The 21,796-nt window shown below is 34.6% G+C and overlaps 2 protein-coding genes across 3 annotated transcripts in view; one reads left to right on the forward strand and one right to left on the reverse strand.

Moving 5' to 3' along the window:
- The window catches only part of LOC144848020 (RNA helicase aquarius-like), a 30,933-nt gene extending 13,554 nt beyond the window's left edge, over positions 1-17,379 (forward strand). Inside the window, exons 19-37 of the mRNA XM_078704680.1 lie at positions 142-309; positions 806-972; positions 1,131-1,240; positions 2,618-2,740; positions 3,614-3,757; positions 4,698-4,767; positions 5,258-5,478; positions 5,817-5,952; positions 6,102-6,260; positions 6,759-6,800; positions 7,089-7,298; positions 7,883-8,070; positions 8,708-8,879; positions 9,233-9,403; positions 9,881-9,966; positions 10,394-10,505; positions 15,560-15,622; positions 15,753-15,863; positions 16,534-17,379. Coding sequence (XP_078560806.1) covers positions 142-309; positions 806-972; positions 1,131-1,240; positions 2,618-2,740; positions 3,614-3,757; positions 4,698-4,767; positions 5,258-5,478; positions 5,817-5,952; positions 6,102-6,260; positions 6,759-6,800; positions 7,089-7,298; positions 7,883-8,070; positions 8,708-8,879; positions 9,233-9,403; positions 9,881-9,966; positions 10,394-10,505; positions 15,560-15,622; positions 15,753-15,863; positions 16,534-16,767 — 2,687 coding nt within the window. The 3' untranslated portion in view covers positions 16,768-17,379. The remainder of the gene's footprint in view (positions 1-141; positions 310-805; positions 973-1,130; positions 1,241-2,617; positions 2,741-3,613; positions 3,758-4,697; positions 4,768-5,257; positions 5,479-5,816; positions 5,953-6,101; positions 6,261-6,758; positions 6,801-7,088; positions 7,299-7,882; positions 8,071-8,707; positions 8,880-9,232; positions 9,404-9,880; positions 9,967-10,393; positions 10,506-15,559; positions 15,623-15,752; positions 15,864-16,533) is intronic.
- Positions 17,380-18,878: 1,499 nt separating this feature from the next.
- LOC144848005 (uncharacterized) lies at positions 18,879-21,419 on the reverse strand. 2 transcript variants are annotated; one of them, XM_078704661.1, is made up of 3 exons: positions 21,227-21,419; positions 19,915-20,088; positions 18,879-19,211 (listed from the first exon to the last, which is right to left on the reverse strand). In XM_078704661.1, the coding sequence occupies exons 2-3, from the start codon at positions 20,051-20,053 to the stop codon at positions 19,063-19,065; spliced, it is 288 nt and encodes a 95-aa protein (XP_078560787.1). In that variant the 5' UTR covers positions 20,054-20,088; positions 21,227-21,419; the 3' UTR covers positions 18,879-19,062. The 2 variants fall into 2 exon arrangements, with proteins under 2 accessions (XP_078560787.1, XP_078560786.1); XM_078704660.1 differs by lacking the exon at positions 21,227-21,419 and adding an exon at positions 20,960-21,108.
- Between the last annotated feature and the right edge of the window lie 377 nt (positions 21,420-21,796).

Here is a 21,796-nt window from a genome sequence, read left to right on the forward strand (position 1 = left end):
CCATATAGTACAGATAGGCTCAACTCAAACCCAAGCCGTTATGCCATAACTCTATGAAAATGTGGATTTTTTGTATACTGGGAAGTCATTGCACCATTTATCTCCACTAAGTTTGTTCATTTTTCATTTATAATACATTAGGTTTAAGAAAGCATGATGTAGCCTTCTTGATAACAGTGTACCCAAAACTGAAGATTGGCACTCGTTTTGACTTCAAGGCAGATTTTGTTGAAAATGTTGGTATAGTGTATGTTAGAGGCTGTGAAATAGAAGGCATGCTGGACAATGATGGAAAAGTTATTGAAGAAGGTACATAGAAATTTCACATAGGTGATTCACCCCTTACGGATACTGGTACTGGTCCTTGTAACCGTATTACTAGATCACATATGGTGGCTATTGACTGTATACAGTTAGCGCTGACGAACACTGCATGTTCATGCTCAAAACAACATCACTCCTGCATCCCACTAGACCACTATACATTGCTGAGGTTGATCTGCCAAGGAAGGTCAATCAGGATGTGGTACCATTTTATTAGTTATCCTTCCTGTCCCCTTAATATAAATATATGCTATGTAGTTATGTCAGTCAGAATCACTACATTTTACATTTGCTCTTGATTATATAGATATTTTATTTTATATTTTTATATTTTATACATTTAATCATTTTGTACCATCGTTATAATTGTCTTGCCCCTAGACATGACTGCCCTTAGAGGTACGCATGACCTAACGACTCAGCCCGACATTCATAATATTGAAGACCTAATTATTGCATACATATATTTTCAAATTTTTAGGACCTGAGCCTAAACCAGAAATTCACGGCTCTTTTCGAACATTCCGTGTTTGGTTAGATCCAAACCAGTATCAAAGAGACATGTCTGCAACTGCGGAAGGTGGTGCAGACGTCTACGAATCGTTCAACATCATGATGAGAAGAAAACCAAAAGAAAACAATTTTAAGGTTTTAAAGATAAATTATTTTTATTATTATATTTATCCCTTAAACAGAATACACTATCAGGTAAAGCAGTTTTAATCCGAGATGATCCGTTAAATCCTACATAATTGGGCAGCCTGTATCAAGTTTGTAACAAATTAACTATTCATTATTCATTTTAGGCTGTTTTGGAGACTATCCGTGACCTGATGAACACTGATTGGGTCGTTCCTGATTGGCTTCATGACATCATCTTAGGTTATGGTGATCCTGGCGCTGCTCATTATTCTAGGTAGGCAATGATCATTGTATTTCTTATTCACATCTTGAGCTGTAAAAATAAACAAATAAGCACAATCTATCTAGTAGGAGGCTTCTTACAGTGGGGAAAGGTCTCAATCTATCTAGTAGGAGGCTTCTTACAGTGGGGAAAGGTCTCAATCTATCTAGTAGGAGGCTTCTTACAGTGGAGAAAGGTCACAATCTATCTAGTAGGAGGCTTCTTACAGTGGAGAAAGGTCACAATCTATCTAGTAGGAGGCTTCTTACAGTGGAGAAAGGTCACAATCTATCTAGTAGGAGGCTTCTTACAGTGGGGAAAGGTCTCAATCTATCTAGTAGGAGGCTTCTTACAGTGGAGAAAGGTCACAATCTATCTAGTAGGAGGCTTCTTACAGTGGAGAAAGGTCACAATCTATCTAGTAGGAGGCTTCTTACAGTGGAGAAAGGTCTCAATCTATCTAGTAGGAGGCTTCTTACAGTGGGGAAAGGTCTCAATCTATCTAGTAGGAGGCTTCTTACAGTGGAGAAAGGTCACAATCTATCTAGTAGGAGGCGTCTTACAGTGGAGAAAGGTCTCAATCTATCTAGTAGGAGGCTTCTTACAGTGGAGAAAGGTCACAATCTATCTAGTAGGAGGCTTCTTACAGTGGAGAAAGGTCACAATCTAGTAGGAGGCTTCTTACAGTGGAGAAAGGTCACAATCTATCTAGTAGGAGGCTTCTTACAGTGGAGAAAGGTCTCAATCTATCTAGTAGGAGGCTTCTTACAGTGGGGAAAGGTCTCAATCTATCTAGTAGGAGGCTTCTTACAGTGGAGAAAGGTCTCAATCTATCTAGTAGGAGGCTTCTTACAGTGGAGAAAGGTCACAATCTATCTAGTAGGAGGCTTCTTACAGTGGAGAAAGGTCGCAATCTATCTAGTAGGAGGCTTCTTACAGTGGGGAAAGGTCTCAATCTATCTAGTAGGAGGCTTCTTACAGTGGAGAAAGGTCACAATCTATCTAGTAGGAGGCTTCTTACAGTGGAGAAAGGTCACAATCTATCTAGTAGGAGGCTTCTTACAGTGGAGAAAGGTCGCAATCTATCTAGTAGGAGGCTTCTTACATTGGAGAAAGGTCACAATCTATCTAGTAGGAGGCGTCTTACAGTGGAGAAAGGTCACAATCTATCTAGTAGGAGGCTTCTTACAGTGGAGAAAGGTCACAATCTATCTAGTAGGAGGCTTCTTACATTGGAGAAAGGTCACAATTTATCTAGTAGGAGGCTTCTTACAGTGGAGAAAGGTCGCAATCTATCTAGATAGATTTAACTGGTTGTTACGGATTTTTTTTTGTTTTTTTTTTGTTCTATGAAATTAATTTTTCTACTACCTTTTTGTCATTATGTAGATTGCCCAACCAGGTTGCCACTTTGGACTGGAATGATACGTTTCTGAATGTTGATCATGTGAAAGCTAGTTTTCCCAACAATGAAGTCAACTGTACAGGATCCAATGTTATGCCTCCATTCAAGTAGGTCAACCACAAGTCACCTTGATTAAAGGACCTTTCACATCAGTTCTGGCATGGTTCCCGATCGATATGCATCTAACTGCATGAAAACGAAACATTGTTCGATTTAATTTGCCAGAAATATTCCGGAACAGGTGTGAAAGGCCCTTAACAGTGTTTCCCCTTTTAAGCATTGGTTCACACTGGGATGCACTATGGGGACGTCAAGTGACCAGTTACATACACATTTGTTCACGTTCTGGTCCTAGAGAATCATGTTTCCAATCATTTATTTACTGTATTCACCAGTCTCCAAAAATAATGGATCAATCAGTTTTATAGCAGTTGACAGTGCAGAATATGAAAATAGATAAATCTGGATTGTTAAATTCTAGGTGGTATAGGATTAGATTACATTACCAAAATTTGTGTTAAACATTGATTTTTTTTAAATGTATATATTTAGGCAAATTGCGAATTCATTCACTGTCCTTAACATTAACATATACACAAATTACTCAACATTTAAACAAAATCTTTGGGAGTCAGGTTCTGAAATCTGAAGACTTGAACCCAGGACCCTTGGATTGTACAACTGCACTGATTTGTCTCCTGTTCTAGGGATTAAGAACTCACAGCAGCCATAATGATATCATGACTGCCATATAATGCCAGTTAGCTCCTTATTTTTCTTTATTAGTTTGTCACTATATGAATACTGTAGATAATATTAACTAATATAACACGATTGTATTCTTGCAATTTGATTGATTAATTATGCATTACATGTCATTTGGAATTAACCCTACCTAATGAAAAAGTGATATACTGATAATAAACACGCACTATTTCATCCAACTCATAAACATTCATTATTTGCAAACTTGTTTAAAGGTTGACATTCCCTATAAAAAATGTAAGCAGAAAAAGAAAAAGAGATGAAAAGAAAAAGGAAGAAGAGAAAGAAGATAAGAAAATTGAAGTGATGGCACATGTTATTCCTAACAGAGGACCTTATCCCTATAATCAACCTAAAAAGTAAGTATAATGTTGTTTTGCCTACCTTTATTTTTAAAGATATATTGTCCCCCTGAAAAACGTATATTTTTTAAATATTTTTGTTGAATATGCCATTTTAATTTCATATAATAGTTATTCACTTTGACCAAAAAACTGTATTTTAAAGGGAAAAAAGTAGTAAAGTTGGTTGCCAGCAATGGGTTTTTGGTTTGAATTTATTTTGTCTTTTTATTCTACGGAAGTGATTAACTTTGTTAAAACTAAAAAATGGACTATTTAAAAGCTGATTTTATTAATCTTCATTTTTCATATTTTTGGGGGACAATACCTCTTTAAAATCAAATGAATTTAATGATTATTTAATTCCTGTACATTTATATGTTGTATATTTCAACTTTCATTTCATTTCGTTTATTTGTTTTGAAAAAAACGTCTGGGGCTTCTAAAGAGACATTGAAGATCTATAGCTAGTAAGCAAGAATTCCCAGCTTCTTATATACAGTACAAAAAGTTAAAATTTATAAAATTCGAATAAAAAAACTTGTAAATATATTAAACCCTCAAGTGGTCTAACTTTAATACTTCTGAAACACAGTGCATCCATAGCTCCTTCAAAAGGAAATAAAATAGATGACTTAAGATGCTATTGAGTGAACTATACATGCAGTATAATACAATGAATAGGTGTTTCCCTTGAATTTTCTAAAGTATTAACATATATTTTCCCTTGTTCGTTTCACAAGAACGTGTTCTACTGTATTGCAAAAAAAGTTATATAATGTGGACCACACTAATGTTTGGGCTTTTTACAGTGGCATATAATATGTGTACATGTCAGTTCGTAATTATGATCTTCAAACCCTTTATAACTTTGTTGTTATAGTTAACTTGTAACTGTGGTCACATTAATAATAAGTACATTGTTAGTAATATGTTTGTTTTCTTTTTACTATTATAGGAACACAATTCAATTTACACCCACTCAAATAGAGGCAATCCGAGCAGGGATGCAACCAGGACTGACAATGGTAAAACTTACTTATAATGATATTTTTTTTTTATTCTTTCTGTGCTGCTGCGTGTTGTGTTGACTCAGTAACCACATTTGTCTATGTATTCAAAATAGATGACTTTTGAGGAATTTTGTATTGATACTCCCACTGTATGCTGTACGTTGTCTTGTTTTTGCACAACTCGACTATTGTAATTCCTCACTTGTGCCAACTTATCTGCAGGATTTAATCTCATTTCATGTCCCAACACGAAAAAGTCTTAGCTATGAAAGGGATCCAAAAACACACCTTATATCTTTATCCCAAGGGGCAGTGCAGTTAGATATCAGTAAAGTGTTTTTTTTTTAATTAATTAAAAAAAAATTAAATATTTAAAAAAAAATTTTTCTTTTTAATCCTGTTGTATTCACCAATTGTGTGTGAACGATGAATACAGCCACTGGGCCTTACTGTAGGCAACAGTATTGTATTTTTTATTTGAATGTACCTTTTATATTCATGACAGGTTGTTGGCCCACCTGGTACAGGTAAAACAGATGTAGCTGTTCAGGTGATCTCTAACATCTACCACAATTTCCCAGACCAGCGTACTCTGATTGTCACGCACTCAAATCAAGCACTAAATCAATTATTCGAGAAGATTATGGCTCTTGATATAGATGAGAGACATTTGCTACGTCTTGGACATGGTGAGGAGGGATTAGAAACTGAAAAAGACTTCAGCAGGTATTTAAATATTTTTTAATAATTAAATCATTTTGATGTTGAAAATATTTGTAGTTGGTCGCTTTCTTGTAGATGCTTTAATTGTAAAATGTAATTATTTCTGTGCACTGTTCTGGGTTGACCAACTAGCTGTTTATTCTTTCCCTGCCTTTATATTTCGTTTTGTCTTTTTCTTTGTATTGTATATGGCAGAAATTTATTTGTTCAATACAATCTATAAACAAATCAATTGATCAAATGAACAAGGTATTTGTTTGATAATTGATATTTCTGTATTGATAGTTAAATCTGTTATAGTGCATTGTGTGTTTATGAACCTTACCCCCTCATGTATTTAGGTATGGACGTGTGAACTATGTTCTGGGTCAGCGGTTGGAACTACTGCAAGAAGTTGAACGTCTGCAAGAGAGTCTATCAGTGTCTGGAGATGTAGCCTACACCTGTGAAACGGCTAGTCACTTCTTTCTCTATCAGGTACAAACCAGACTTGCCAGAAAATGAGACATTAGGCCTATTGTGAGAGTTGACTGTATCTGAGGGATGGATTAGTAGAGATGTGATGATGCATAGGTTTCTCATAGCACTGTTTTTAAACAACATTTTTGTTACTTTTATTTTATTAGGTTGTTGCTCGATGGGAAAAGTTTTTAAGTCTGATACGGAAAAAACCTGGAGAATGTAGTGGCATTCAACAACACTTCCCATTTCATAAGTACTTTGCCAATGCTCCGCAGCCTTTATTCAAGGGAATCACTTATGAAGAGGATATGGACATTGCTGAAGTAAGATTTCCTAATTTCAAATTGCAATTTGCAAATGTTCACACAAGTTGCTGTACTGATAAGATAAGCTTGTGTTGACCTGGACTTGAAAATAACTAAACTCAAAAGCACAAATTGTGCTTTGAAGCAACTGAACAGAAATAAAAGATCCAGTTTGTATTAGCTTATGTTAACATGAAATTGATTGTAACTAGTTACCAAACCGCATATATATGTATATAGCTATAAGAGAAACTAGTGAGACGTGACATTGGCCTGATCACAACAGGTCAAGGTTACTCATACCCATTTTTTTTCTTGTGTTTAGTTCCTTTCAGAAACAACCTTTTAGAACAACTCAATCTCATTCAACAGAATCACAAAATATCCTCTCCAGTTAAGATTTCATTGTTGTGGAGAAAATAAACTTTGCCCACAAACCTCAGTCTTAATAATGGCGATTTTGTTGAAAATGAACAACTTCTTTGTATAATGTATTTATTGCGTTGCCTTTTCTAGGGTTGTTACCGGCATATCAAGAAGATTTTCCAACAGCTTGAGGTAATTAAAACTTACTAACATTATATTGTATTTTTTGCCTTAGAGTATGGTTTATGTAATTATTGTACTGTGGTAAAACAATAAAGTTTTTTCCAATCAGGTTTCCAAACTAGGCTTCTGACCAGAGACCGCATTTTGATTTTGTTGGCTTGCACCAATGGTGTCAACTTTATAGTGGCTCTGGTAGTATCTCCAACGGTGCGCTTTGCTGCTTGTATTACACTACCAGTAATTTCAAGATATTGTGTTGATAGACAGAATCATAATTAATAAATCTTTACCTTGCAGGAGTTTCGTGCCTTTGAGCTGCTAAGGAGTGGCCTAGATAGGTCAAAGTATCTATTAATCAAGGAGGCGAAAATAATAGCAATGACATGTACGCATGCTGCCCTCAAAAGACGAGACCTTGTAGAAGCCGGGTTTAAATATGACAACATTCTGATGGAAGAGGCAGCCCAGATCCTAGAGATTGAGACATTTGTCCCTCTGTTACTACAGGTACATTTTAAATTAAAACTTAAGCTCTGTCTCACTATCAAACTGTATGCGACAACAAATTTGATGTGCTCATATATGGACATGATGATGTCATATCACTAACATATTTGGGCACATCAAACAAAATAGTTTGATAGTATAGACAGAGCTTTACAAAGTGGAATAAATCAATGTGACCTTATTATATGCAAACCCATTATAATGCAACGATCATGGATTATTTTATAGTTTTTCGCAATTTTCAAAGTTCTTATACCATTGATATGTACAGTTGATAAGGCAAACAGAATTTCTTTACGGGATAATTTAGTTTTAAATGAATAAATGAATATTTTGGGTTTTTAGTAAGTTGGTAATTAACTCACATCAGGTCTTCAACACCGGTGTTATGTAGGTTCACACCCTGGTGTGTACAGACACTAGAGTTTTGCTAGGCGGTGAGAAAGGGTATAAATGAGATTATTAAAACTATGTATAATTATATTGTTTTTGTTTTCTACTTTATACATTTATAATGCTATCCAACCAACCTAATTTGAATACTATTATTATAATTACCTTTTTTATTGGTTTTTTTGTTGTAGAATCCTGAGGATGGTTTTAATCGTTTAAAACGTTGGATTATGATTGGAGATCATCACCAACTGCCACCAGTAATCAAGAACATGGCATTCCAGAAATACTCCAATATGGAACAGTCTTTGTTTACCAGACTGGTTCGTCTTGGCGTTCCAACAGTAGATCTTGATGCCCAGGGTAGAGCTAGGTCCAGGTACAGTATATTTTATTTCTTGTACTTTTTATGATTCCCAAGAGTAAAATATTCTATTTAATTTTACACATGTTGGACTAAATTTTGACATCTGTATTTTGACTGATTCTTCATGTGTACAACCATTTCGAAGTAGAATTGTAAAGATTTGAGTGGTCGAGCAGTTATTTTAGACCAAAACATAGTAAAAAAAAATCAAAAAAGGATCAAGTTTCTCTTCGACCAAGGTTATGTGTGGTAGTACAAGTCTTCTTGAATAAAAATCAGGAGGTCCAATGTACACATGTGTGTCATGTACACTTTAAAGAATCCAGTTCATCTTTCAGAAGAGTAGGGGTTACCCTGGTGTACTGGTTCATCTCGGCCCCTGCCGTAGAAAAATGAATGCGCGATGTTAATGGAAGCTCTGCGATATGAATATTGTGTGCGTCGTCCACACAGGCTGCAAGACCTGTTATACCCGTGTGTATGCATTGCTCATATGCACGATAAAAAACTTGGGTTATGGAGTGTCTGCTAGTGTGCTGATCATGCTCCTGTACACTGGGAACTCTGAGAAAACAGTTTTCCCAGTATAAAGAAGAAATGTTTATAATGAAGGTTGCATATTTGTAATAGATTGTTTTTACTTTTACAGTTTGTGTGCTTTGTACAGTTGGCGTTACAAGAAGCTAGGCAATCTACCCCATGTACAGTTACAGGATGAATTTCAAAAGGCTAATGCTGGCCTTGTCTTTGATTATCAGTTAATCAATGTGGTAGATTTTAATGGGGTCGGCGAGTCCGAACCAAACCCCTACTTTTACCAGGTAAATATATACTTTAATTTTAGTTAGCATGAATATTTGGTTTACTTCTGTTTATTGTCTTTATTATAAAAGGCATATACTTAAACATTGTGTTTTTCAAGTCAAGTTTGAAACCATGTGCAAAAATATTAAAGTCTGTTTAGAGTTTATAGATTATAATAATGTGCATCCATCATAATAAGCCTGCTTCCTACAGAAGCTGAAAAAGACTACAATTATTTCAATCCATAGAGTTAAAAATAGTCTAAATTTAAAGTTGGTACCAAATGAATATAGTTACGATAATTTTTAACTATAATACAGCAATGTAAACTAAAAACATTGAACAATACAATATATATTTGTTTTTGTAGAATTTAGCTGAAGCTGAATATGTTGTGGCGCTTTTCATGTACATGCGTCTTCAAGGTTATCCCGCTGATAAGATTTCTATTTTGACAACGTACAATGGTCAGAAACATTTGATTCGTGATGTCATCAAGCAACGGTGTGGGAGTAATCCTCTGATTGGTGAGCCAAACAAGGTATGTGATCTTACTTAATAATAAGATTTGTTTGCACACATATCCACCAAAGTGCTAAATCAAAGAAACTACCAAACCTAGACAAAAACCCACATAACTGCATTCGTAATTCTCAGTTTATGTGACTAGGCAATAAAACCTGAAATTTATATATAAGCATAAGTCTTTAATAGTCCCCTCTACAGCCATGTTTGGTTATCGTCTGCTTGCTGAATCATAAGTGTTCAAGAGGCCAATTTTCAGAGGCTTTGAATCTATATACTGGTCTCTATATTCACTTGATTTCATGAAGAAACAATAAATTTTGCTTGGGAACTTTGTCTATTAACTCAAAGCGACCTACCTCAGCAATGTTTGGCTGCTTGCTGAGTGTGGTCAGAGACCTTGAATCTATCTAGTGATACCTAAATTCACTTGATAATCATTTGATTTCCCTCAATTTCAGAGAATAATGTGTTTTGTCTGTTTTCTTTCCAGATAACAACAGTAGATCGCTTTCAGGGTCAACAGAATGATTATATACTACTTTCCTTAGTAAGAACAAAAACAGTTGGACATTTACGGTAAGTTAATAATATTCATTGTTCTAGCACTTTATAAAAAGAATGTATTATTATTATTATTATTATCGTTTTTTTTTTTTTTGATAATACTAGCCTTTCTAACCATGGAGAGAATTGCCTTAACGTTGATGTTAATTCCGCTATGCTTCTCTCTTCTCTAACCCTATGTCTATGGTTATATAACATATACAGCAACAATTGCATAACCAAGTTTTCAAGCAAAATTACAGTGAATATTGGAGTCTTTGACAGATAAGAAACAATGGTGTGTTTAAAGAACAAATATTTAGTTTCACAGAGGTTGTAAACCCGAATCAATTATTATTAAAGTTGCTCCCATACCTTTTTTAGAAAATCTGGCTAGAAGTGTGTCATTTTTTAAAACTAGAAAATCAATTTATTTATCTCTTTTGCTTGCTTTTTAAAGGGATGTTCGTCGTCTAGTTGTCGCCATGTCCCGAGCACGTCTTGGTCTTTACATATTTGCCAGGGCATCTCTTTTTCAAAACTGTTATGAACTTCAACCAGTCTTTGATCAGGTATGTACAGCACAATATTTTGTAATTAAATAATAATATTACTAATGTTACTAATAATTTTTAACTATGATGTTCAAGAATGAGTGTGAAGGGTATGTAAAGGCTACGAGTAAGCATCAAGTTTGGAGAGAATATTGAAATGCAGGCATAAATGGTTGACGACCAAAGGTACAGGAGTGATTTTCGCCTTATATACTTTGGTTTCACACTGTCGACAAGGAGTTTCAACTCGGAGCAGTAAAGGCCTGTCGATATATCCACCACATGGACAATCATCGACTGCTGAAATCAGACAGACGTATTACTCTCACCTTCATAATTCTGCAGCCAAAGCAATCAGAAGACACTGAGCCAGGCCTAGACTTTGCAAGGAAGAATGGCAAAGATCTCTTTCTGATGTCCTCAAGTAAATTTCACTAGTGGAATTCGTAGAAGTACTGTATTTATTTTTATGTTACAGTAAATTAGATACCCAGCAGCTTACAGCACCAATGTTGTGATGATATGAGTGAATAATAACAACACAAGAAGTACCTTTATCTTTATAGTTGGACTTTTTTTTTTGCTCATAACCTGTCGACTAATAAAAGATTACAGGCTCCCCACAAAGATATTTTGTACACAAATTTTTTACTTATTTTAATCATTTTTATCTTCTTTTTTTTATTAGCTAATATGTACAACTTATAAATACAAAATAAAAATAATGAGATCAGTTCATTTACATACAACAAGTTTTCTATAGCTGCAATAATTGTAATTATTAAAAGTAATGCAGTAGTACACTCATATAAATCTATGTCATATCTTCGTACATTCGATTAATGTGTGTTGTTCACTTTCACATTTGGTATGACATTTAATAAATTACAAATATTCAATTGTTCCATTCTGTTCTTATGCAAATTTGGTATTATTCTATCATTTAAAGTTATACCAGTTTATTTTTTACTCTAAATACAACTTAAGTACAATGATTTTTGTGAAACTTTCTAACATTTCTTTCTATTACAGTTGTTGGGTTTGTATACATTTTGTTATTTAGCATGCAACAGCTTTTATTGTTGCTATTTTAAGTTAGGTTATGTTTATATTTTTAATGAACTCTGTGTTGACTGCTTACAACAAATCATATTTTTAATTTATTTTAAATGTACTCTATCTTTGCTTTTACAAACCAAGTATTTTGAGTCCAAATTCGGTCGGGTGACCGGAGAAAACACTGATTAGCATTTCCTAACCCTACAAAGGACGCCCTGATCGGTACACGTACATTTTTCACACGGACTTTGTAACCACGTGTCTCCATCCTGATAAATCTTGTCTTCGACTTGACACGTCTTCCGGCGACATGTTGAGCAACATGACCCGTATTCAATAACTTGTTCGCTCACACTACATGGTAATGTATCTGGACATACTTGTCTGTGACACATAAATGTTGTATCTACGCATGTGCAGCGCGTACATTTATCAACGGTTATGACTTCTCCATCTTCGAATACATCACTTTTATAAATACATTTATTCCCCAACTCGAACACTTTTCTTTGAACTATACATGAAGGACAACAGTTCCCGGGCTGCGTATGTTGGTGTGCATTTGGACAGGATAATACCGGGCAGACCTGCCGCGTACATGTTACGTGTTTCCCCTCACATTTGCACTGAACGCACGGGTTGTCTGACGCTGTAAATATCTCTCCGTCTTTATGCCGGGAACCATCATATACACAACCTTCACAATATGGACAACATTGTCCTTCAATGTAAATAGGATTATTACATAGAGTTAAACATTGTACCCTCGATGTGGTCACCATGCTTTGCTGACATTGAAATTGTTGGCAGGAATCGGACGTTGGAAACCAAACATCACCACTCTTATAATGTTCTCCATTAAACGAGCAACTTTTACACTGTGTGCAGCACTGCGTATTGGGATTGCTTACTACCAATACACATCCGTTTAAATCCGGACATCTATCTTGTCTACAAACTACTTTTGTATTCTTACATATACAAGTAATACATGGGTTCCCAGCAAGTATTGGCAACTTTATTACTTCTCCTTCCACTGTGCATTCTGCGACACTACCATCTAAGTATGCGTGAACTCCTGTTAAGGTATTGAATAAAATAACTGCGGAAAATAGTATGTTCGTAAATGCAATCCTTACACAATCACCAAACATTCGCATGATATCCAATGTCTATACTTTCCAGGTTAAAGTTTTATAAACAAATCCAACAAAAAATATCCCATATGCAAAGTATTGAAACTAGTAATAAATATATAATTCGATCAAGTAATTTGACATTATGTCCCAACAAGTTGATATTAGCTGGAAGTTGTTTCCGTCAGCGGGACGTATTATGCATACAGGTGTCACAAGCAATTAAAACCACGCTTCCACTTGAATCCAGCTATCTAGTTTAATAACATCAACCAATTCTAAAATAAGATAATTGTATCGACAATAGATTTAGTCTAATAAACCCTCTTCTTATTGTTCTTGACACTTTTTGATATAGTCTTGTTGACACACGTACATTCAGGTATATCCTTAGCAGATTAAACCGGGAAACGTGATAAACTGGTATTTTATAACACTGACCAGATATTTACGGCTAATATTATACTAGTAGTCTGGTTTTACGTCTGTTCTGTCCAATGTTCGATTTCAAAGAACCCGCTTCTCCCTTTTTCAACAGCACCCATAACATCCTGGTCATAAGGTATGTGGGTTGGTCCATTATCAGGAGGGGTGCTCACTATATGAAAACTACAGAAGGAAGTGTGGACCTTACTAAAACCAAATGTTGATTGATAATTCTGAATTAGTTTATCTTGTGAACAAAAGTTAAATATTTTGCTTTAGCATGATCCTCTAGATCACATGTTTTCATTGGTTCACTTTTTTAATCATGGAAGCATGATCAATGGAAGCATGCTTAATGAATGTTGAACCTTCCCAGTGCGTGTCAATGTTTTTGTTGTCTTTCCTTCTGCCCCAAAATAAGGTAAGGGTACAGCACTTTAGACCCAGTATATTTATTTATTGGTCATCACTTCTTTATCAGTGGCACACACTGTCGTTAGTGGTGCAACCAAAATAAAACAATACATCAGATATTGGTTACAATGATGGTCAGAAATTAAATTGTCAAGGAACAAGTGGTGTTTAGATAGATAGATAGATCCCTTCCCAAGTAGAATGGAGCTCCAGTAATTTAGTTTGATTTTAAGCAATACTTTATCTGTCTTGTTGAAGTAGGCCTAATTATTCATTCTTTAGTCTTTAAAATAATAAAGCTCTGTTAGCTCTCAGGTGTGCGTATCCACCGTAGAAAACAGTAAATTTTTCGACTTGTCGCTAACGAGCTCCAAAGAGTTAGATCTCAAAACTGATCAGTCGGATACGCCTAATGTTGAAAGTGCACCGCCAGGGTTGCAAAATTATAGTACAGGTACCATTACGTAATTGTTTAGCAGGTACTTCCTGTTAAAAGGCGGAGCTCGCGGTACAGCGTGTTGGAGTGGTGGAATAGAATATTTGTTGAACAAAAGGTCTTTGATGGTAAACCGCGACACACCCATTCATTCATTAAACAAAAGATTCCAATTCTATTATTTGACGAGCAATAATTATGCTTTTTGATGCTAGTCGTCAATTTTACAGTACAGAAATACAAATTTCTTTTTTGCATGTAGCATTAAAAGAAAAGACATTTAGAACCGAACGAGTTAAAATAACTATAGCGAGGCATTTAATGAATAGGCAAACTGCCTTAAAATGTGACATGTTTCGAGAAATTATTCTCATCATCAGAACAGAAAACAACGCCTAGAGTATATACCCAGGTTGTATGTAAATAAGGAAGTAATTAGCATGATAAAACAACAAGGAATGTAGGCAACAAACAATCATATGGCAAGCGTGACGCCTAAGTTATAGATTTGTTTGTTCAAGGAAGGTTTACTCCACGTGATGTGGAGGGCTTCCTTGACCTTAAGTTGGAAAGCGGAATCTGCAGAATCCAGAACGGTGAAGCATTCCGCATTAACAAGGGCCTTACACCGTTCTGAATCCTGCAAATGTTGAAAAATGTGAGAAGCCTTGTCCCTGAAATCTTCACGCACCCGCATTGATAACCGTCTATTGGAATTACATCCCATACATTTAAATTTATATACAACACGAAAGCGGAACATATCGGGGAAACAGGGTCCGAAAACAGTTTGAAATTTTAAATGATTTGAAAGCTAATTTAATATTAACTCCTTTGCAATGTTTACGTGTAATTGTATCGATTCTTTGTTGTGCGCATTTGGCAAACTGTAAGTAAGGTAATTTAGAATAAAAAACCTTGTTTTGTTTAATAATCTACTCAACTGACGCAACATTGCAAGGAGAGAGAACATTATTAAGATATCTGTAAATATTGTCATTAATTATACTGAGTGGAATGAATGAATAATGAAACCCACACCAGATCTGTGGAGTATTGTCTTGAACTGAATATTTCTCCGTCGTCTGTTAGAAGGACAAGGAAAGTGGAAACACAGTGACAAAATTCCGCACACAATTGTTGGTGACAAAGGTTTTAGGACGTGGTATGGATTGGCAAAACCTGCTTTTCTGTTTAACCGAACGAACTAGGCGTTGATGTTTTTCGGTCATTATCTAACTAACTTATTAACATACAGAAGAGCAATTCCGGAGTTTCTAAGTAAAAACTCCTATACATTTCGCTGGTTGCGTGAATGTTACCGAATTAATTTCTTTCACGAAAAACTACGTGGGAATGGTAGATGCTACTTAGATTCAGGATAACTTTATTGTCAAAACATTATAATAATTTGAAATTTGTTTTTCCCAAGGCAACAATTTACACTATATAAAAGACATTTACAAATTAAAATATACAGGATATATTGTTTAGATTTATGTAAAAACTACAGATATATATTTAAAATACAGATATACGATTTGCATGTATGCCTTGTATTTATACTAAACACTTTCTAAAACTTATTATTATCTGTACAGTTGATGGCGAGGCCTTTGAAACTACACATTATTCCTGGAGAAGGTTTTCCTACAACCAGAAAGGTATGGTTTAATTATGTTATTATTTTGAAGGGGAAAGGTCTAACAAACGGGTGGGGTGAAAGTCTGAAGTCGTTTTGCTGTGTTGAAAGCGTTTTACTAGATGTTAAACAATTAACCTTCGTTCTTTAAGGCTTCCGATAGACCTTCGACGGGTGTTCTTCAGATTGAGGAGATGCCTCACCTTGCCTCATTTGTTTATGAATATTATCAACGCAGAGTTAAGCAAATGCAGTCATATCAGGTTAGTATTCTGTTTACCTTGGGGAAACTAAAATAATACTACAGTACTTGTATTGTACTTCAAGCTTGCAGGACGCAACCCAATTCAGTTGACCAATCACGATGCGATGGATCATCCGAACTGTCGCTTGTGATTGGTCAACTTATTTGCGTTGCGCTTAGGATAAATTCACGCTAATTTCCTTGCGTTGGGACCAAGTAATGTGCCAGTTATACTAAAACAAGGAGAATGTAATATATGCATTATGAATATTTTAAAATCATATTTCTCGCATATGCACATAATTTAATGTATATTAATGATCAAACGTTAATTAAAAAAGTAGGCATTCGGATAAAGATTAAGCAATACAATTGGAGCATGTTGCTCTGTCAGTCGATACACTCACCATTGACAATTCTTACTTCAGCTGGTCTAATAAATATGAGGTCTTATTTCGTAGACAATATTTATCAATAATACAGGTAGTTAACAGTTCATTAGGTGCGGTTATGCAGGATGTACTACATGACAATTCCTTTTATATAGGCCTATCTATATATCTAGGCTATTATATATAAATCATACTGTTAAGAAACAGTGCTCATATTCTTATAATCGCGTCGGTAGTAGAAGTGTAATGCAATAATGTCGTGTTTGATTATTTCACTTGATGTTTGATTGATACTAGAAACACAAAGGCTTGGCAGCCCCACCAAAAGATCAGATCAAACCACATCAGAAACCGACAGAAAACGATAATCCCACAAAAAGTGAAGATGTCAAAATGGAAATAGCTGTAGAAGCTAGTGTAGAAGAAAAATCGATTGAAAAAGTGGAAGAAGTAGAATCGGAAAAACAAACCATGCCAGAGCATCCTGGGGCTGATAGTAGTGATGAAGAAGAAGAAGAAAAAGAAAAGTAACTTTATCATCTGGAAAGAAAATTCCGGTATGTATGAAAGCGACTGCTGTTTCTGGAGTCTCAAAGTTGATAATGAAATCTTGTATTTCTGTGAAATCAATTCCAGAACGTGCGTGAGTTATTTCACATAACAACAATGGAAATGCGAGAATAAACAACAAAGCTAAAAACAATTTAATAAAGTTGTTCGATGTAGATATATCAAAAATCTTATGCACAGAAACCGTTTGAGAATATGAAAACGTAGGTGCGGTAGCTGAGAAATGTTTCTTCGCTATGGATTCATAAGAGAGGAACGAGGTATAGACAAAATGTAATTCTATTACTTTGACTATGAAGTTAACTAATGCTGGTTATTTATTTAGCCGGTGCCGTTTACAAAGCGTTTGTATAGGTTGTTGAAATCTTCATACTAAGCGTCAGAACAAACAGTACTTTTTAAAGGAAGTTCCAGATTTAATTACTTGCAACACTGTTACCGGTAATATACTCTACTACTTTGTTTCTTTTGTAACACGACTGGCAGGATTTTCTTTTTTCTTAATTCAAACTGTAGGCCTACAATCATACCCTTTCCCCTCAATATTTTTGTTTATATCAAATAAATACTACAGTATTTTGTAGAAAAGTGTATCCAAAAATCCTGACTTGCGGTTTTATGTTATAAAGGTCTTTAGAAAATCCAGATATCTTTAGCATGTCTATATTAAATACATTTTAAACTACTTCAAATAATATAACATTAATGGCCATTGAGATGATGTCACATAATGCTTTATATTGCATCAGATAAGGCAGAAGCCCTTTTACCGCCTCATATTGCAACAAATTAGACTGCCATTTTGAGGTCAATTTGTTATCGTCTGCCGCATAACAAACTGCATTATCATAAATACAATCTTGCAAAATAAAATAGACCGATAATTATAAATGGTATATTTAGGCCAACCGTGCATCATTATGCAATATTCATAAAAACGGTTCGATTAAATGTTTTTAATTATAATAATTATACAGGTAGGCTTACTATGAGGCCTCGGTAATTTCTTTTATACACATTTGTTTATTATAATTTCAAATGAACGTTTTACATATCTATTATAGTATAAATGACATATATGTTGTCTAAAGGATTTGCGCGATATCCTTCATACCAGTAACACTGCCCATAATTGTGTTAAAGGTCATATATTGACAGTAAACTAATTGCGTAGTGCGATGCTCAGCTCTTGATTAAAGTACTAGGCTTATTTGGGCATTGCCTTTCCCATGTCATGCGTAGTGTGATGCTCAGCTCTTGATTAAAGTACTAGGCTTAGTTTGGGCATTGCCTTTCCCATGTCATGCGTAGTGCGATGCTCAGCTCTTGATTAAAGTACTAGGCTTAGTTTGGGCATTGCCTTTCCCATGTCACCAGAAATACATGTTTCTTTTTGATTAAAGTACTAGGCTTAGTTTGGGCATTGCCTTTCCCATGTCACCAGAAATACATGTTTCTTTTTGATTAAAGTACTAGGCTTAGTTTGGGCATTGCCTTTCCCATGTCACCAGAAATACATGTTTCTTTTTGATTAAAGTACTAGGCTTAGTTTGGGCATTGCCTTTCCCATGTCACCAGAAATACATGTTTCTTTTACAGCTGATTAATCATCATGATCATTAATAATCAGTGCAGTATTTTAAAAATCAATATCTTGCGTACCAAAAAAAATTAGTTCGATGCATTTATATAACTAAATCAGTTTTATTATTCCAAAGTTTTTATCAGTTACATGGATTCATAGAGTACCGCTGCATGTGCATATAACTAGTTTGTATTTTACCGACACAATCATAAACGGTACGGTATACGAAATATGTGTCCATTTCACGCGGAATGCCATTCATTCGGTTATAACTGATAGATGGTGTATAGCTATACTTTTCCTCAGTACTTCAATAGGTGAGCAAAATAATCGTGGTACAGTATTTAATAATTTTCATTAATTATTAACTACGTTTGGTGGGATTTTGTTGACTGTATCCTTTAAATCTTGATTCATAAAAAAAGTTTTCGCAAGTTTGTTTCTAGTCAACCGTCGATTAATAATGTTTGTACGCAGCTTGGTTCGCACTAGGACGCAGCGCAGAAGAAGGAAGTTAACGCAACCCAAGCAAGTTGACCAATCACAAGCAACAGTTCGGATAATTCATCGCTTGTGATTGGTCAAATTACTTCTTTGGCTTTGTGAGAACCAAGCCTTATCCTATACAAATGATTGTTGATGACAACGTTTCCTGATGTTTGGTCATCAATTTATGGATCCTGTAACGGAGTATCCTCTTCGTCATCAGTCGCTTTGCCTACTGACCACATGACAAGTCTAAACGGCGCCTTTAGAATGTAGAAAGTTAAGTCCAATATTCCTTGGATACAAGGAGCCAGGCAGGGACAAAGGCATTTCACTGTAAAACAACCAAGATAGGGTTTGTTATCCTTAAAAGTAAGCATTAACGTTATGGCTTAGTTGTCTTATGAATGAAATAAAAGTGAAACCGTTGTTAAACATTAATTACGAAGAAACTAGATCTAATGAAAACAATCGATACTAATGATAGACTTGTTTATCTAAAGAATCTCCACGATATGAAATTCGTCGAATTCTGATTGATTTTAAAATCCACTATGACATAACAATATGCCCTACAAATGGTTATGTATTATTTATTTTGCGACTAAATCAATTATTTTACCCCAATATCAGAAATTCTCGATTAGTCAAGGGTAGGCCTACATTTCAAAATTATTTACTGCAGTTTCTGCAGTAACAACATTTTGTTTACTCTGTGTAATATGCAATTATTTATTTCACCAAGCATACATGTCGTTTATTGCTGGTATACTACCTAATTTCTACATTGAAACAAGCAAAAAGCATACGTTATATTTAATACGGTAGAATAATTGGCATGGTTCATATACCGATACTATATTTGAATCGTTGGTAATATATGAGGTTGTGTTCAATTGTATTTCATTCATTTAATTGTGAGTGTGCATTTAATGTCGATTCGATCGATGATAATCAATAGTGTGTTCGAACCAAAGTAGTGAACTTACGAGGGAAGGCTAATCAATAGTGCGTTCGAACCAAAGTAGTGAACTTACAAGGGAAGGCTATAATTGCACAAATAATAGCCAGTAATCCTAGAACTAGCAGAAACGGGATACATATGATCGCTGTAATGACGCGACATGTTACTTTGCAACACTCTGCACAGCTACAATCCTCACAGCAACAACACATCTTGAAACAATCCTTCCAGTGTCCTACGCATCAATCTATAATATAAAGACAAATAACGTATTTACACAAAAGGTTTTGAATGCCTTACATCAATTTGTATTAAGGGTAAAACTAAATAACATAGATTGTATACAGTAATTTGCAATTTGCTATAAAAAGTTAAATGTAAACGTTTGTCTACCCATTACATGGTAATAATAACCGCATGAGTAAATTTTTGTAATACACTTTCCTCACAGAAAAACCTAAAGTTTGAAAATGTGTTCCTCCTACCTACGAATCAATTATATAAAGACAAAATATATATTTATTGTCGAAGAAAAAATACTAATTGTTTAGTTGATTGCATTGTAATAATGATTACATAGAGCTAGAAAATTAATTGTTATAGCTCCATGATTAAAATATAACCACAGGAGTAAATTTGAAGTTCTTTTAAAACACACTAAACTCATAGAAAACCTTTATCTCTTGTTCCTACCTACGCGTCAATCTATAAATAATACATTAAAATGCTCCAAACACAGTATGTTATTACAGTTTGTATTTACGAAGTCAAATTCTAATTGCGCGGTTAATTCCATTGGCTTGCGCTATGAACACATTGCCTTCAAATCACTTGTGAACAGCTTGACCCGTGAACTGATAGGTAATTGAAAGTAGGCTGAAGTTCTTCTAAATATACGGTATTGTAATAGATTACAGACATACTAGTGTAGGTTATAGTTAATAATTAATAATATTTCCGGGAACGGAAATTCTAGAACATTGCTCTACTCTCAGTATTCTAATCTTTTAAAAAATCTTTTAAAAAATGTCTTTATTTGGTACCCTTTGAAAAAACAATAGGAACAATTGACTAGATTCATGTTTTCTTAGGTTTGTACTGTAAATGAGCAAAACTACCTTGTTTGGAAAATGTGAATAAACAAATGTTACTATTAACCACAAACATTATGTTTCCTAGGCAAGTTTACCATTATTGGTGGTACACCTGGAAAGATAAACTCTTCGTATGCTCTTATTATCTAAGCTGATCCATCTCCTTCTTTCTGTTAATTGCTCCATGAGGGAGGGATGAATAAAGATATATACTGATACTCCCAAAACTCTTCGTACACCGTGTACAATTAGGCCTATTATTAACAAAAATGTAATGTAACAATAACTCACCATTTAATATCGGGACATCATGATAGTAGTAACACAGATTACCGCACGTCCCACCTGTCGGTTCCCAGTTAACACTAAATCATGCTGGTTTGCCCTACGATTATTTGTCAATATTAACATATCTATAATCTATAATATTAAATCCTATACCCGTGCTTTATTCTACCCGTGTATAATTTCCATTGTTATTCATTCATTCTGTATCGCTTTGTAATTAATGCGGATTATTGAAACAAAATTCAATTGGTGGCGTTGATAGAATACTGCAATTCGTTAGTTTTCATCAAGTAAAAAGCAAAACGTTCTACATTGGGTTTTTTTTTAATTTTATGAAATATCACTATCGAAGTCATTTCTATACACCACCATTAAACAAAATGTATACAATTATTTACAAAATGCAAAAATAACCTAAATAACTGTAAAATAAAATAAAAAATTAAATAAAACCAAAACAAGCATGTATTTTTAATAGTATGAATTACTTCAAAATTGTAATATCCAATGCCTTTGAGTAACATATTATAAAATATCATATACATCATATTAGTAGTCACTTTTTGTACGAAA

This window comes from Antedon bifida, chromosome 7 (assembly GCF_963402885.1).
Source record: "Antedon bifida chromosome 7, ecAntBifi1.1, whole genome shotgun sequence".
Taxonomy (NCBI): Eukaryota; Metazoa; Echinodermata; class Crinoidea; order Comatulida; family Antedonidae; genus Antedon; species Antedon bifida.